The sequence below is a fragment of the Heteronotia binoei genome, chromosome 3 (genome assembly GCF_032191835.1).
Source record: "Heteronotia binoei isolate CCM8104 ecotype False Entrance Well chromosome 3, APGP_CSIRO_Hbin_v1, whole genome shotgun sequence".
Classification (NCBI taxonomy): domain Eukaryota; kingdom Metazoa; phylum Chordata; class Lepidosauria; order Squamata; family Gekkonidae; genus Heteronotia; species Heteronotia binoei.
In genome coordinates this window covers 182,917,130-182,935,426 of record NC_083225.1, presented here as the reverse complement: position 1 = coordinate 182,935,426, position 18,297 = coordinate 182,917,130, and the positions used below count along the sequence as shown (strand labels likewise).

The window sequence follows — 18,297 nt, the reverse complement described above, 5'->3', positions numbered from 1 at the left end:
GGAGAAGAAGAAAGAAGTGAAGGAGGAGAAGAGAGAAGGAGATGGGGTGGAGAAGAGGGAGGAGAAGAAGAAAGAGGAGGAGGGGTGGAGAAGAGGGAGGAGGAGAAGAAGGAGGGGAGGAGGAGGAGGAATTTATACTCCACCCTTCACTACCCGAAGAAGTCTCAGTGTGGTTTACAATCTCCTTTCCCTTCCCCACCCCACAACAGATACCCTGCAAGGTAGGTGGAGTTGAGAGAGTTCTAACAGAAACGACTCTAGAGCGGAACAGCTCTGTGAGAACGTGTGACTGATGCAAGGTCACAGAAGCAAGTGCATGTGGAGGAGTGGGGAATCAAGCCCAGTTCCCCCAGAGAAAAGTCCACAGATTTATCCACTACACCAAGGTGGACTCTAGCAGAATTGCCAACCTAACAGCCAACACCTGGTACCCTTTACCCGGATATGCCAGAGGTTTAGCCAGGGACTTTTGCATGCAAAGCATGTGCTCTCCTGCTGAGACACAGACCCTCCCTGGGAAAGACTGTAGTAGCGCACATAAAAATATAACCAAGAAATTAAGAACAGATGAGGCTGAAGGACATCAGAGTGGAAGCCTCAAGAGCTGCCGGCATGAGGCATTTATATCGGTTTAGCTGAAATCTCTATAGACATGCCTGGAGGCCTCTGCTGAGGCAAGCGCGGCCGCTCATGTGTAAAAAAATAAGCAGGTCTCTGAAGCTTCATGAGACAAGCATGGAAGTTCAAGACGAACTTCCACCCAGTTGCACATGAACCACCAAGGATATAGCGAGATGGGTTTGAAAAGGAGGAATGTCTTGCCACTTTACATTATGATTTCACGGGAAAGGAACATAAGGGCCAACTTCCCCTGCCTAGAACACAAGTGCTAGTGATAGTTTCAGAGGGTAGTTATGTTGGCTTGCAGGAAAACAGCTAGATTCGAGTCCGGCGGCACCTTGTAGAACAGGGGTGGCCAAACTTGTTTAATGTAAGCCACACCGAATAAACCGGATGTTTGAGAGCCGCAAGACATGAATGTCAGAGGTAGGTAGGTAGGTAGGAAGGAAGGAAGGAAGGAAGGAAGGAAGGAAGGAAGGAAGGAAGGAAGGAAGGAAGGAAGGAAGGAAGGAAGGAAGGAAATAGATGGGGAGGAGGGAGGAAGGAAGAGGTGGACAGCAAGCAACAGGCGTGCTTGGGGAAGTGATTTAAAGAGACCAATGCCTTCTGATGGGGCAGTGGGGGCTTCAAGAGCCACACTAGATGCATGCAAGAGCGACGTGGCTCACGAGCCACAGTTTGGCCACCTCTGTTATAGATTTCCACAGGCATGGAATTCTAGCGGGAGCTCCTTTGCATATTAGGCCATACACTCCTGATGCAGCCAATCCTCCAAGAGCTTACAAAAAAGAGCTTCGTAAGCTCTTGGAGGATTGGCTACATCAGGGGGTGTGGCCCAATATGCAAAAGAGCTCCTGCTGGAATTCCACCTCTGGATTTCCAGGGATGAGCTTTTGAGAGTCAAAGTTCCCTTCGTCAGATAAGAGATGGAGTAGAGAATTCTCATTCCTTCTGCCAGGCCTTTAAAGGCTGCAGAGCAGGTGAAGTTAGGGGAGGGATTTGATGAGAAATCATCTCTTGCGCTTTATAGGAGGGTCAAGAAGGACGATGCGCATCTCACAACACACACAGTGGAGCATTTCATTCATGAAGTGTGCTCCTACCAGTCCCGACGGGCTGGAAGCTATCATTGGGAAGTTTTAGAAATAACTCCATTTTAAATAACTCCATTTCCAGCTCTTCCTTCATTAAGGGGGGGGGGGAGAATGTTTTGAAAAATTAGGAAAGAGCTGAAACGCATCAAAGGAGATCACTTTAAAAGAACGAGCATGTTTCCAGGCAGTAATACAAATTGAGCAGCATTCCCTAGGACGCTGGCCTATCTTTTTCTAGATTGGTAACTTGCCTTTCATTTCCCATGGCTAATAATTTGTTTATTTTAATATTCAGGAAGAGATTACAGGTTTCGTAAGAGCAATTAATACGTTAAGTTATGAAAGACGTTGAGATCAGTGCTTCCAGGTCATGAGTGATGCTCCAACACAGAAAGTAACAGGGATGGCATAAAACTATTTAGATCACTTATACAGGAAGGTCGCAGCTATGTTGAAAGCTAAATTGAGTGGTTAAGCATGTCAGCTGTTGAGTGACCCATCCGTATCATTCAGTTAGTTTGCACCCAGAAAAATCCACTCAACCAACACCTCTTCTCTTCTCTACCTATGTTTTAGCTTCCTTCTGGACACAACTGTTGCACAGATTAGGAGAGCCAATAAAAATGCATACCGATAACGGACACAACTTTTTGCCAGCTTGGTGTAGTGCAGGGGTGTCAAACTCATCTGTTATGAGGGCCAAATCTGACATAAATGAGACCTTGTTGGGCCAGGCCATATTGGGCCAGTCCAGGTCATGTCAGACCAGAACATATGTGTACCTATTTAAGCTTAGGTAGCAGAGACATAAACTGTATAAAGGACACAGACAAACACAATTAAAGGGCTTTTTAAAACTTAAAACATGCTTAAAACATTAACACGGATTGATCTTCAGGGTGCTTTCTTTGTAGCTCTCCCATGGGATCCAGGGAACTGGCCAAAGGAAGCTCTGGCTCTTTCCTTCCTTCTCCAGACAACCAGGAGGTTGAGGAGTCTCAGCTAATAGAAGGAAGAGAGGCTTGGCTCAGTAGCTCTGCTGTGTGATTTAGAGAGCCTGGCAAAGCAAGCTATCCCTCCTTCCCTTTCTCCCCAAGGGAGGAGCCTCAGCCCATTGAGGAAATAGAGGTTTTGCTCTGTAGCTCCTGTGCGATTGAGCAAGCCTGGCTGGTGAAGCAAACTGTGATGCAGAAGGAAGCAAGAGAGAGGGAGAAGGAAGCAGATGATATCCAGTTGCTTGGGGGCCTGATAGGAGCCCTCCAGGGCCTGATTTGGTCCCTGGGCTGCATGTTTGATACCCCTGGTGTAATGGTTAAGAGTGGTGCACTCTAATCTTGAGAATCAAGTTTGATTCCCTACTCCTCCACATGCAGCAGCTGGGTGTTCTTGGGCCATTCACAGTTCTCTCAGAGCTCCCTCAGCCCCACTTACCTCATAGGGGGGTCTGTTGTGGGGAGAGGAAGGAAAGGGGATAGCCATTCTGAGACTTCTTTGAATAGTGAAGAGAGGCGTACAAAACCAACTCTTATTCTTCTAGTAAGCAGGAACTGGGTTGCAGAGATCAGGTTGCTCGCTGTTAAAGCAGAGCTGGTGTACCAAAATAGCAGGGGCTCAATTGAATGCGGAGACAGAGCTCTGAAGTGGCAGACTACAGGTGAGGAATAGTATTTGGAATGTTTCCTTGCATAAATGACTCTTTGAAAGTAAAAAAAAACTTAATACCATCAAGGAGCTGTTCAGTGATCTAACCAACAATTAGCCCTTGCTGAGAGTTTTGACACAGGGCAGCATTCGAACAAGGTACCTCCATCTCACACTGGGTTGCCACCTATGGCCTGGGGAATTCATAAGAACATAAAACATAAAAGAAGTTCCGCAGGGCCTGTAAAACAACCCTCTTCCGGTTGGCATATAATTAACTGTGAGCAGAATGCCTGAATATTAAATCTTAAACATCAGATTACTGAATATTGGAAATTTGAAGGACTGATTTAAGGAATAGTAGCATAGTGTATATCGATGTGAGTTTTATGTATTTTTAGGCTTTTATGTATTTTATTGTATAATTTTAATTGTATTTAAATCGACCTTTGTTAGCTTTTATTGTTGTAAGCCGCCCTGAGCCCACCTCGGTGGGGTAGGGCGGGATATAAATCGAATAAAGTAAAGTAAAAGTAAAGTAAAGTGAATTCCATGTGTTAATCACCCTTTGGGTGAAGAAGTACTTCCTTTTATCCGTTTTAGCCTGACTGCTCAGCAATTTCATTGAATGCCCATGAGTTCTTGTATTGTGAGAAAGGGAGAAAATTCCTGGAGATTTAGAGGCAAAACCTTTGGAGGGGAGAATTTGGGGAGGGGATTTGACCTAGAATGTGTGGTATACCATAGAGTCTGCTGACTGAAGCTGCTGCAGGCGAACTGATCTCTAGTCAGGGAGAACTCTAGGCCTCACATCAAGGCTACCAGTCCTAGCCAGGAGTAGTACAAGGGTATCAAGGGCCTGAAGACCAAACCCTATGCGGAAAGGCTGAGGGACTTGGGGATGTTCAGTCTGGAGAAGAGGAGGTTGAAAGGGGGATAGGATGGCTCTCTTGAAGCAACTGGAAGACTCTTGCTTAGAGGAGGGCAGGGAGCTGTTGGCAGCAGAGGAGAGGTCTTAAATTAAGGGTGGGAAGGTATCAACTGGATATTAGGAAAAGCTTTTTTACAGTAATAGTTGTTCCACAGTGCAATTAGCTACCAAGGAAGGTGGGGTGAGCTCACCCTCAGTGACAGTCTTCAAACAGCGGCTGGACAAACACTTGTCAGGGATGCTCTAGGCTGGTCCTGCATTGGTCAGGGGGCTGGACTAGATGGCCTGTATGGCATCTTCCAACTCCATGATTCTAGGATACACCTCAGGATTCTGTTTTCTCATTCTCATTGGTTGTTTCTCTGCCCCTTTAAAGTTAAGTGGTTTGGTTCTGGGGCTTCGTTTTCACTAGCGGTTATACTAAACACTCTTTGAACTGTAACAGGAAATGTAACTTAAAAAAACAAAACAAAAATAAATAAATTAGTCTCACCTCAGCCACAAACTCACTAAACGGCCTGAAGCAAATCTGCATCCTCTCTATTTCAGTTTTCCTTTCGGTAGGCAACGTTTACCTGACTGGATTGTCCGATTGACTGAGGGAAAGGTTTGAAGAGGAAAACAGAACTATTATATTAAAAAAAGGAGCTTACCGGCAACTGCTTTCAGTATGCCCGGTTTAGGGTTGCCAATCCTCAAATGGGAGTTGGGGATACCTCGGGTTGGAGGCCCTCTCCCCACTTTTGGGTCATCAGAAAGCGGGGTGGGGGTGGTGGAAATATCTGCTGGGCACTCCATTATACCCTATGGAGACTGGTTCCCATAGGGTATAGTGGAGAATCAAAATGTGGGTGTTGGGGAATCGGGGGACTTTTTTTTGAGGTAGAGGCATCAGATTTTCAGCATAGCATCTGGTGCCTCTCTCAAAACACCCACCCCCAAGTTTCAAAAAGATTGGACCAGGGGGTCTTATTCTATGAGCCCCAAAAGAAGGTGCCCCTATCCTTCATTATTTCCAAGCAGAGGGAAGACACTTAAAAGGCATGCAATCCCTTTAAATGTGATGGCCAGAACTCCCTTTGGAGTTCAATCGTGCTTGTCACAACTTTGCTCCTGGCTCCACCCCCAGAGTCTCCTGGCTCCACCCCCAAAATCCGCAGGTATTTCTTGAGTCGCACCTGGCAACTCTAGCCCAATTCCCTTCCTCTCCTAAATTTAAATAGATTGCTTTTGGGGGCCCTAAATCCCATGCAATCTGGAATGGAAATATCTACAACCCCATGAATCGCAACCCCTAGCACAGATAAGAATCTGGAACAGGATGCACAGTATGAAACGGCACGTTTCTATAACACTCCCGCTACAGTGATTGTCGATATGAAAAGATGATAAACCTGTGTCAAGATTCCTGAATAAAGATTAGTTGACTCTCAAAAATCGCAGCCTGTAACAGCAATATACTCCTGCGCTGTTTTCCCTCTCTGTGTTTCCAAAAACTGACTACCAAGTTCAGACGAAAAAGTGATGGACAGACTAACCAATTCCCGCCCCCCCCCCACCAATATATGAAGGGAAAGGGGAAATTCTGCCCCCACTGATATAACTAAGTGGAAGTTCCATTGCAACTTCAAAAAGGAAGCCCGGACAGGAATTTTTCTATGAATGCAAGTGAAAGTAGAAGAGCAGAATTCTGATTATCAAAAAGGAAGCCCAGATAGCAATTTCTCTATGAATGCAAGTGAAAGTAGAAAGAGCAGAATTCTAACTATCAAAAAGGAAGTCCAGACAGGAATTTTTCTATGGGTGCAAGTGAAAGTAGAAAGAGCAGGATTCTGATTATTTTGTTAAGCGTGAAAACATTCCCCCACCCAATCAGGCTTGGAGAGAATACCCCTCATACCCCAAATCTGACTCCCGTCTGGAAGAGGGCACCACCTCTTAACTGAATCTTTCGAGTTAATATTAAGTATGTCCTCTTCAAAATCTTGTGGTTCCCCCCCCCCCCCCATCTTCTGTAGACATTTCAGTGATCCTGTGAACTTCTTTGATTGTACTTGAGGGGGGGTGGGAGAGAGAATGCAGAACTGCATTCCCTAGCATTCCTCATCTCATTAAGAGCAACAGCATCTAATCTGGACAGACAAGTCGGTCCAGTCTCACTTCTTCAGGGGCTTCAGGAGAACAAGTAGGGATGTCAGACTCAAAGCCCAGAAATAGCAGCGTCCTGGTTAAGGAATCATTGCCTTTTGGACGAAACCAAGACTGGAACCGAGCCCGAAACAAAACTGCCGAGAATCCGTATGGTCCTAAAAAATACGAATTTGTATTCCTCTGGACCAGAAAGATTTTTCACCCCAGCACATTCCTAAACAGCTGCTCTTCCACATATACTGTCAAGCTCATACCGACATGTACAAAATCCCCAAATCCCTTATCTGTAACTGCTGTTCATGGGGGGAGAAAGCTGGGTTCAAGGCAGAGGAATGCAGGAGACATACACAAACCGGCCGGCCGGGTCCTACCTTGCATCCAAACATCAACGACAGAGTGTTGTTGGTGCAGGCAACTTTGCAGTGGCAAATCATTGGTGTAACACGGTCAGAGCGGTTGACAGTACGGCACATTCCTTGAGGGCTGCAGCAGAAGCAGCCAGACAGCAGAGCCTCAAAAACAAGCAGCCAGCAGAGTGGCACATGGAGGAGCAAGCAGATGCAGCCTGGCAGCCGCCCGCTTCGGTTCCCTCTCGCCGGTTAGGAGCAACATCCCAGCTCCCTCCGCCACCTGTGCCCCCGATTCCACCATCCCCTTCAGGGCTTGATGAATCAAGGATGCAGCATCGGTCATGAAGTGTCAGGGTTTCCCCCTTCCACTTGGGAAAGGAGGGGGGGAGAGGAAGGGATGGATAGATGGATAGAATCGCCCTCTCCTTTGCATGGAACGCAGGGGGGGGAAATGGAAATGGAGATGGCACAGCAGGTGAGAGAGCATTAGCATGTAAAAGGATGCGAACGCCTACTCGTAATAAGCACATAAGATTGTCATGCTAGCTCAAGTGGGCTGAAAAAATTATGCTGTCGGAAGAGAAATGCTGCAGCTCCCGATTTGGTAAAAAGCCAGTGCCTTGCTGCAATACATAGTCATTGTGGAAAAGGGGGAGGAATCTCAGTTCACAGGACAAAAACCTCCAACCCTTTATGAATAGGATGTCCCACCGAGTTGTTGTTCTTCTCCATCACTCTCAGGACGTAGCGAGGATCCATCCCGTTACAACTCTGGAGCGGCTGCCGCCTGGGTCCCGAAGATGGATCTCTGGCTTAAAGGGAAACCAAGCTTTTTTTTTTTTTGTAAATGGATGTGGAATTTTTCAAGGGGAGATGAAAGAAGAGCATCGAACCCTACCCAAACACCTGGGGGTCGATCCCCAGGCACCAAATTTATGAGTAGAGGAGACGGCAATCTTCAAGGGACAGGCAATAAACATGCAAAGTTATGCTGAAACTTTGGAACAATTCTGCTCATGATGCCCCTGTTACGATAAAATTGGTCTGTCTGGCTAGCTGGTTAATGACTAGTGATTTGCATCTGTCTGTATGTCTGTCTATCCAGGACTTTTTTTGTAGCAGGAACTCTTTTGCATATTAGGCCACACACCCCTGATGTAGCCAGTCCTCCAAGAACTTACAGGGCTCTTAGTACAGGGCCTACTGTAAGCTCCAGGGGGATTGGCTACATCAGAGAGGAGTGGCTTAATATGCAAAGGAGGTCCTGTTACAAAAAAGCCCTCTGTCTGTCTGTCTGTCTATCTATCATTTGTGTGCCTGCAATCACTTTTAATTATATAACAGGACACTAATGGAGCCCCGTGACGCAGAGTGGTAAAGCTGCAGTACTGCGGTCTGAACTCTCTGCTCACGCCCTGAGTTCAATTCCGGCGGAAGCTGGATTCAGGTAGCCAGCTCAAGGTTGACTCAGCCTTCCATCCTTCCGAGGTCGGTAAAATGAGCTTGCTGGGGGGAAAGGGTAGATGACTGGGGAAGGCAATGGCAAACCACCCCGTAAAAAAGTCTGCCGTGAAAACTTCGTGATGCGATGTCACCCCAAAGTTCAAAACGACTGGTGCTTGCACAGGGGACCTTTCCCTAAGGACACTAAGTATATAACAGGACACTAAGTTGGGTGAACTATATAACTATATAACTAACTATATAACAGAACACTAAGCCGAGTGGATCATCAGTATAGTAGTCCTGCTATGAGGTTTAGCCATGCCATAGACTTGAATGGGCTGCAAATTTGCAAGGTGGCCTTAGGCAGATTGCTCTCTGTCTCTGTCTCCCCCTCTCTCTGGTTCCTCACTAAAGGAGTTAAACTGGCCAGCCTCACAGGGGAATTGTAAAATCATGTAAAAGGCATTTTGACAGTCAGGGGATTGCTGGCATTACCGTTCAAACTAATTATCAAATTAAGGCTCTCCCCCCTCATGCAATGCAGGGAACAGGACAGTTTTTAACTGTTTAAGCTATCTTAAGGCAAAGGAATTTGCTGCACTAGCCCTCAAGCACCTCTGCAACAATTAGTTTTGGCTTTACTTTTCAGCGGAGGTTTTTTCTGCGCCTCCAAAGCAGCTTCTGTAAACAATGTAGCTCACTTAGGGGTGCGGTCACACATCACATTAAAAGTGGGCGCGCAGTGCTCAGATTTGTACTGCTGAATATTGAGTCGATGCAGGGCTAATCGGACGAGCATCGAGGAACGAGATTCACCCCGATCTCCTCCTGTTGCTGAATGGTCAGATAGTGACTGCTATCACGCTCTTTTCTTGGAGCACGCTGACAACCAATCAAGCAGAGCCAAGCAGTCATCTCGCTCTCATTCAGTTGCTGAGCAATCAAGACGGTGATTCCCGCTGTGGGCAGGGTTTTTTTTTCTAGCAGGAGCTCCTCTGAATATTAGGCCACACCCTCTGATGTAGCCAATCCTCTTGGAGCTTATAGTAGGCCCTGTACTAAGAGCCCTCTAAGCAATTGGAGGATTGGTTACATCAGGGGGTGTGGCCTAATATGCAGAGAAGCTCCCGCTAGAAAAAGAGCCCTGGCTGTGGGGTTTTCATTGAACATGCGCCCAGCCATTGGGAGGTGGAAAAACCAACGTTGTTTTTTGCGGGGGGTGGGGGGGAGAGTTCTGGGAATTAACGTTGCCGATTTAAACTAGGGGACTGCCAGGAACAACTTCCCTGGAATTGGGCAGTGACGGTGATATCTGGAAATCCTCCACATTGAAAAAAGATTTTTTTTTTCTTGTTCTCCCATGCATCCTGTGTTGATCAGAGATGCAGAAACCCCACCACAGATTCCAGATGACCTGCGCATGTCTGCTGGGGCTTAAAAAAAAGGTGGGAGGGGCAGATGGCAGGCGGCAAACATCCCAAGGAGCAGTATCGCGCCTGAGCTGTCCGAAAGAGAATAACCCGAATGTGTGCCACTTCTGGGGAAAAGGGTCGGACTTTCTCCGGGATCAAAACAGGGAGGGACGGTGGCTCAGTGGTAAAACATCTGCTTGGTAAGCAGGAGGTCCCAGGTTCAATCCCCGGCATCTCCAATTAAAAAGGGTCCAGGCAAGTAGGTGTGAAAAACCTCCGCTTGAAACCCTGGAGAGCCGCTGCCAGTCTGAGTAGACGAGACTGACTTTGATGGACCGAGAGGGGGTCTGATTCAGTTGAAGGCAGCTTCATATGTTCATGTTCATATGTTCAAATAATGCCGACATCAAACCAGGGCAAGTCAAGACTTGGCAACCCTACTCAGGCACCTGTTCTCAGGTCCATTCAGCAGAGACAAGCTGGCTCAAAACATCAGCCATTTATTTGCGAGAAGACAACTCCAGCAACCAACAACTTCAGCTGACATACAAAACTGGAAACTGAAACAAGACTTCCACCCAATAGCACCAAACTACATCACACAGATATTAGAGGAGGAGCAGACAGTTCCATTACATATATATTTACAATAAATACACCACAGAGGGTGGATTCTATGGCATCATATCCCGCTGAGGTCTCTCCTCTTTCCAAACCCTGCCCACCCTAGGTTCCACCCTAAATCTCCAGGAATTTCCCAACCCGGAGGTGGTAACCATATCCAGGGCTTTTTTTGAGCAGGAATGCAGTTCCTGCTGGCTTGGTGTCAGGGGGTGAGGCCTAATATGCAAATAAGTCCCTGCTGAGCTTTTTCTACAAAAAAAGCCCTGTGTAAAACAATGGTGACATAAGGGGTGTGTGGCCAAATATGCAAATGAGTCCCTGCTGGGCTGTTTCTACCAAAAAAGCCCTGACCATATCTATTTCTTAATATGGTCTGCATGTCAAACATTGTATGCCAATTTTCCTCATGTTTGTTAGCCTCAAGTTTTAACAGAGTTCTTTACTATAGTCACCAAAGGATTCTTTTTCTAAAAGACGTCACGAAGGGGAGAGGGCTCATCAACATGGAATTACTTGGTGGAAACCAGGCCTCATTTTGGGCAGGAGTTTACAGGAGTGGAGTCCGAGACCCTCCCAATTTTATTGTGCTCTTTCTTTCTTACCCACCCACCCCCACTCCAAATATTGGGAGAATTTTGCTGAATTCTAAGATTTGACAAACTTTCTAATATTTTTTCCCCACAAAATATGAGGCAATAACCAAAACATATCAAGCAGGCAGATAGAAATCTTCATCATGCCACTGTGTCCAAATAGGAGAAAATAATTTCAGAAGTATAATGGCAGTAAGGTTTTATTATGACAATTCTAATTCAAGAAGCATTTTAAAGTAGATGCTGAGCTGGTCTAATTTAGTACACCTTCTAGTGATGTCAGGGGTGTGTGGCATATGCAAATGAGTTATCCAAATGAGTTGTACTAATGAGCTTCAGCACCTCTTTTTCTACAAAATTACCCCTGGTAGAAACTATTTTTTTCAACACAGACGTATATATGAACATATATGAACATATGAAGCTGCCTTATACTGAATCAGATCCTCGGTCCATCAAAGTCAGTATTGTCTTCTCAGACTGGCAGCGGCTCTCCAGGGTCTCAAGCTAAGGTTTTTCACATCTATTTGCCTGGACCCTTTTTTTGAGATGCCGGGGACTGAACCTGGGACCTTCTGCTTACCCAGCAGATGCTCTACCACTGAGCCACCGTCCCTCCCCATATAATTAAATTACATGGAATAATGCAACATTAGAAAGGCTTCCCCTCTTTGAACCACGCTGCCCTAAATGTAGTAGCCGCTCAAATTAACCGTCAGACGAGCTGATGAACTTTTCAAAGCGGAGGCTGAAAAAGAAAGCTCTAATTAGCAACTTAGAACTCCATTTTGGAATGCCCTACAAAAAACTGCTGAGTCATTAGATGCTGGAGGCACCACACAGAGGGATTTTTCATGGCTTGAGCTTCTAATGCATTCTGGTGGCTGCTGCTGGCCACAGAATGCTGGGCGACACATAATTTCTTTTTGGCCTGATTAAGCACAGGGGGAAAAAAACCTTGTGGGCTTAGCTGCTCCAGGAAGTGAGGTCACATCAGCCTCAGGAAGTGAAGTCAAAAAAGACGGGGGCTGCAGATGCTTAAACCTGAAGCTTCCTCAGCGCCAAGAGGCTGAGCCAAATTTTTGATAGACAATATTGCGGACATTATATTTTGTAGACAAGAGTCTGAAAATGGGGAGTTCAGAATAGGTTTGTGGCCAATGTCCCAGCACGCCCAGCAGATGGCAGACAGAGCTTATTATTAGTCCCTCATCTATCTGAAATTAAGACAAAAACGTAAGGACAGAATGGTGACCAAGTCCCTTCTGGGAATATGATTTACAAGCCCTGAAGCGATTTGACGATGCTGTCATAAGAACTTCAGAGCAGTACTGCTGAATCAGACTAAAGATCCATCTAGTTCAGCATCCTCTTTTCCCCAGAGTGGCCAACATATGCCTCTGGGAAGCCTACAAGCCAGGCACGAAGGTCCGAGCCTTTTCTTATTAACGCTTCCCTGCAGGGCGTTTTTTGTTTTTTTTTTTGTTTTTTTTGTAGCAGAAGCTCTTTTGCATTTTAGGTCACACCCAAGGGTGGAATTCTATTAGGAGCTCCTTTGCATATTAGGCCACACACCCCTGATGTAGCCAATCCTCCAAGAGCTTACAAGGCTCTTTTTTGTAAGCTCTTGGAGGATTGGCTACATCAGGGGTATGTGGCCTAATATGCAGATGAGCTCCTGCTAGACTCCCACCCCTGGTCACACCCCTCTGATATAGCCAATCCTCAAAGAGCTTACAGGGCTCTTAGTACAGGGCCTACTGTAAGTTCCAGGAAGATTGGCTACATCAGGGGGTATGGCCTAATATGCAAACGAATCCCTGTTACCAAAAAAAAAACAACCCCAACTTCCCTGCCACCTCATTAGTATTCCGAAGATTATTGCCTCTGAACATGAAGATGCCATTTAGCCATCATGGCTAACAGCCATTGGGGGGTGGGGGGTGGGCTTCCCTCCCTTGGAGGTTTTTCAACATAGGCTAGATGGTCACCTGACAGCAATGCGGATCCTGTGAACGTAGGCAGTTCATGAGAAGGAGGGTGGGAAGGGTTGTATCAATGCTTAGTTCTCGTGGCTAGGGTTGCCAATCCCCAGGTGGGGACAGGAGATCCCCCCGGTTTGGAGGCCCTCCCCCCGCTTCAGGGTTGTCAGAAAGCGGGGGGGAGGGAAATGTCTGCTGGGAACTCTGTTATTCCCCAAGGAGATTTATTCCCATAGAAAATCATGGAAAATTGATCCCCTCTGAGGAGGGGCTGTTTTTTGAGGTAGAGGCACCAAATTTTGGATATAGCATCTAGTGCCTCTCCCCAAAACACCCTCCAAGTTTAAAAAAGATTGGACCAGGGGGTCCAATTCTATGAGCGCCAAAAGAAGGTGCCCCTATCCTTCATGATTTCCTATGGAAGGAAGGCATTGAAAAGGTGTGCAGCCCCTTTAAATGTGACGGCCAGAACTCCCTTTGGAGTTCAATTATGCTTGTCACAGCCTTAATCTTGGCTCCACCCCTAATGTCTCCTGGCTCCACCCCCAAAGTCCCCAGATATTTCTTAAATTGGACTTGGCAACCCTACTCGTGGTCCTTGCTTACATGTGCAGGGAAATACTGATTGACACTTTGGGGTCAGGAAACAATTTTCTCCAGGCCATTTTGGCTAGGAATCCTGGGGGTTATTGCCATCTTCTGGGCATGGAGTAGGGGTCACTGAGGATGTGTGTGGGGGTGACGTATTTGTGAAGTTTTTGCATTGTGCAGGGGGTTTTACTAGATGACCCTGGAGGTCTCTTCCAACTCTGTGATTCTATGATCCTCCATGAATTGGTCTAGGCGCTTTCTCCACTCCCGTCGGACAAGAAAAACATCATCTGCTATCATTTCTGAGTGACAGCACAATATGGTGCCCCTCTTGCCCCTCCACCACAACTGCTATTGCTAGAAAACCTATTCTGCCACAAGAAGCTGCCTTATACTCAGGGCTTTTTTTTGTACCAGGAACTCCTTTGCATATTAGGCTACACCCTTCTGATGTAGCCAATTCTCCTGGAGCTTACATTAGGCCCTGTAAGAAGAGCCCTGAAAGCTCCTGGAGGATTGGCTACATTGGGAGTGGAGCCTAATATGCAAAGGAGTTCCTGGTACATAAAAAAAACCCAACATGCTGAATCAGACCATTGGTTCGTCAAGGTCAGTACAGAGATGCCAGCCTTCAGGTGGGACCCAGAGATTCCCCCCTGAATTACAACTCTTCTCCAAGCTATATCAGTTCCTCTGCAGAAAATGGCTGCTTTGGAGGGTGGACTCTGTGACACTGTACCCCACTGAGGTCCCTGTCCTTCACAAGCTCCATCTCCAGATCTCTATGAGTTCCCCGACGTGGATCTGGCAACCCTACCCCACCATTCCCCCAGAGGGACCTGGCAACCCTACCCCCAGCATTTAGATCTGGGGTGGCCCAGAGGGACCTGGCAACCCTACCCCCAGCATTTAGATCTGGGGTGGAATTCTAGCAGGAGGTCCTTTGCATATTAGGCCACACACCAATCCCCCAAAAGCTTACAAAAAAAGAGCCCCGTAAGCTCTTGGAGGATTAGCTACATCAGGGGGTGTGGCTTAATATGCAAAGGAGCTCCTGCTAGAATTCCACCCCTGGTTTAGATTATAATAAGCCCAATGTGTATGCTTTGTAGGTGTGATGGGAAACAAATTTGTGTGTACCAGGGCTTTTTTAAATAGCAGGAACTCTTTTGCATATTAGGCCACACACCCCTGATGTGGCTGATCCTCCGAGAGCTTACAGGACTCTTTGTACAGGGCCTACTGTAAGCTCCAGAAGGACTGGCTACATCAGGGTGTGTGGCCTAATATGCAAGGGAGTTCCTGCTACAAAAAAAAGCCCTGGAGACCACCGCGGAAGTCCAGGTCACATTGCCGAGGAAGGCAATGGCAAAGCGCCTCTGAAAATTCTCATGAAATCCCTGTGGGGTTACCGTAAGTTGCCTGTAACTCAACAGTGCTTTCTGTTACCAGAGCCTCTGGTACCAGCAGGAGGATAGAGGTGAGGTATACTCACTGATGCCGCAACAAGGGCTCTTTTTCTTGCAGGAGCTTCTCTGCATATTAGGCCACGCCCCCTGATATAGCCAATCCTCCTGGAGCTTACAGTAGGCCCTGTACTAAGAGCTCTGTAAACTGTTGAAGGATTGGTTACATCAGGGGGGCCTGGCCTAATACGCAGAGGAGCTCCAGCTAGAAAAGAGACCTGGCCACAACAATATGATTAACACGCTAGATTTCCACGCACACTTTTTTGTTGCCTTCGTACTTTACGCGCTCGTGTGGGAGCCTAAGGCAGATCACCTAAGCAGCCCTCTCCAAGCAACTGAAAGATTTCCCAGTCTTGCTCAAAAAGCACAACAAACGTAAAACATCCCCGTCTCCCATGTCTACCCATCTTGTTATTAGGCTATTTATTAAAAGAGATTCTCTTTTTGAGTCGGCATTCATTCCCCCTCCTAACAAGCACCGGTGTAAATTTAGAGGGGGGGGGGGAGGAAACCCTGTGGTTTCCATGACAATCCACTCCATAGTTACAAGCCAGCAACCGCGATCATTAAAAAAATGAATCACGGTGTTACCTTAAAGGTGAAAGCAGAAAGGCACTGCCGGTCCAATGAGCAACAATGTGGCACGGGGGCGGAATCACAATATTCTTAGGAGGAGCTGTTCCTCTGGAATGCCAGGAAAAGTGAACCGTTTGATTTTTTAACATTTCTGACACTCCTTCATAGGCAACATCTAATAGGGGGGGGGGGGGACTTCATCCCCCCCCCTCCCGAAGAGTATATCTTACAGAAGAGCCATTCACAAGGTTCCCCCCCCCCCCAAGATGCTTCTATTTTGAGTAAATCGGTTGTCAAGCTTCCTTTGCAAATTTTACACTGAAGTAGGAGTGGAAAGGGGTGGGAAGGGACAGAACTTAATTCACGTCTTGTCTTTTTTCAGGCTGCTTCCATCGATCCCAAAATAAAACATGCCGAAGAGTTACACGCTGTGCTGTAGAATATCAAGTTTGATCCAAAGTCCCAGAAGGAAAAGAGTCAGACAGGGCTTTTTTTTTTTTTTTTTTTTGTAGCAGGACCTTCTTTACATATTAGGCCACACCCCCTGATGTAGCCAATCCTCCTGGAGCTTCTCCTTCACCCACATGGAATTCACTGCCACAGGAGGTGGTGGCGGCTACAATCATAGACAAATTTCAAGAGGGGAATGGATAAGCATATGGAGCAGAGGTCCATCAGTGGCTATTAAAAAGGTAAAGGTAGTCCCCTGTGCAAGCATTTCGACTCAGTGGCTATTAGCTGCAGCTTATTGTTGAAACTCTCTGTCTGGGGCAGTGATGCTCTGTATTCTTGTGCTTGGGGGAGGAACAGTGGAAGGGCTTCTAGCCCCACTGGTGCTTGATGGCACTTGGGGTTTTTTGGCCACTGTGTGACACAGAGTGTTGGACTGGATGGGCCACTGGCCTGATCCAACATGGCTTCTCTTATGTTTTTATGTTCTTATGAGCTTACAGTAGGCCCTGGACTAAGAGCCCTGTAAGCTCTTGGAGGACTGGCTACATCAGGGGGGTGTCGCCTAATATGCAAAGGAGGTCCTGCCACAAAAAAAGCCCTGGGGTCAGTCAAAGTGCTTCTGTTTGACATGGAGAAGGTTCCAGGTTCAATTCCCAGCATCTCCCTTTAAAAGGAGCAGAGAGGAGGTGATATGGAAGCCCTCTGTCTGAAAGCTTGGAGAGCCATTGCCCAATCGGAGACCTTGATGAACTAATGGTCAAGGCAGCTTCACAAGTGTTCTGTCTTCTATAAACTTTTTGCAGCCTGTTACACTTGTGGGGAGTGTCAGATGTAGGGCAGGCTTCCCATGGAAGTCACCTCCAATTCTGGGCTAGGGCTGGATGAGAAGAAACCCAATGTCTACCTTTCCTGCAAAGGCCTGTGAGTGACCTTTCAGGCCATACATCAGTTGAAGAAAACTTTGGCCAAGATTGCAAGACCAGTTCCTGGTTCAGCACTCAAAGGCAAGCCTAGACCAGGGGGCGGGGGGGAGTTCTAGAAGAGACAAGAAGGGAAGCCTAGAGAGTACAGTTGGTGAAGCCAGTCTGTTTAATAAAGTTCTGTCCTTTCTGTAACATGTTGGAGTCATAAGAACATAAGAGAAGCCATGTTGGATCAGGCCAATGGCCCATCTAGTCCAACACTCTGTGTCACACAGTGGCCAAAAAAATTATATATATACAGATAGATAGATAGATAGATAGATAGATAGATAGATAGATAGATAGATAGATAGATAGATAGATAGATAGACAGACAGACAGACAGACAGACAGACAGACAGACAGACAGACAGACAGACAGACAGACAGACAGACACACACACACATACACACACACACACACACACACAAAATGCGGCTAATAGCCACTGATGGACCTCTGCTCCATATATTTATCTAAACCCCTCTTGAAGGTGGCTATGCTTGCGGCCGCCACCACCTCCTGTGGCACTGAGTCTCTTCATCCTGGGTACCTAATTGTTTATCTAAGAGAAAAACTGCATCCAAAGTTCTAGGTTCAAGTCCAGCTAGATTTGAGTCCAGTAGCACTTGGAGACCAATGAGATTTTTGGGGGTATAAGCTTTAAGAGTCAAGGCTCTCTCCATCGGACATCTGACTAAGGGAGCTTTAACACTCAAAAGCAGACACCCCACGAATCAACCTTCATCTCCAAGATGCTACTGGACTTGGATGCAGTTCTCTGACTGCAGGTCAACATGGCTACCCTATTAAAATCAGGGGTCATTCTGTAGAAAAAATAGGTGGCAGAGCTCATTAACATAACTAATTAGCATATGCTACCCCCCCCAGTCAAAAACAATCCGATGCAAGAAAGGAGAGCCCAAGGGGAATGAAGCCTGCTTGGGCTGGCCTCAATCTCCTGCGGCTCTCTTGGGCTGCCCCCCCCAGTCAAAAGGCCAGCAAGCCACCCGCTGCCCAAAATCACATAAGAAGTGGAGAAAGGGTGGGGTGGGCTTCTCCAGGGGTTAATGAGGGCTGTTGGAAGCATGGCAAAGCCCCTGGGGGCTGGCTGGCTGCCCGCTCTCCTAATCCAGGGATCGTTATGCAGCTGCACCTACTATTCAATGGACAAGGTAGGTGGGGAGGAGGAGGGGGAACCCTCAGAAAGGTTCAGGAGCTGCGCTCCTGTGAGCTTCTGCTAAATCTGAGGCCTGATTAAAAATATCCAAAAGCAAGCAGACTTGACCAGGGTCAGAAGGTCTAGGAAGGTTAGGGTTGCCAATCCCCAGTTGGGGGCAGGGGATCCCCTGCTTTGGAGGCCCTCCCCCCACTTCAGGGTCATCAGAAAACGGGGGGTG

The 18,297-nt window shown here is 47.0% G+C and overlaps 1 protein-coding gene across 12 annotated transcripts in view; it reads right to left on the bottom strand.

Annotated features, from left to right (window-relative positions):
• The window catches only part of DLG2 (discs large MAGUK scaffold protein 2), a 1,647,444-nt gene that overhangs the window by 986,791 nt on the left and 642,356 nt on the right, over positions 1 to 18,297 (bottom strand). Inside the window, exon 1 of one of the 12 annotated variants that reach the window (XM_060234992.1) lies at positions 6,810 to 7,085. The exons of 10 other annotated variants lie outside the window; for them this stretch is intronic. In XM_060234992.1, the coding sequence (XP_060090975.1) occupies positions 6,810 to 6,911 (102 nt within the window). In that variant the 5' untranslated portion in view covers positions 6,912 to 7,085. Of the gene's footprint in view, positions 1 to 6,809; positions 7,086 to 18,297 lie in introns of those variants that run through there. One more of the 12 variants, XM_060234994.1, reaches the window with a different exon arrangement.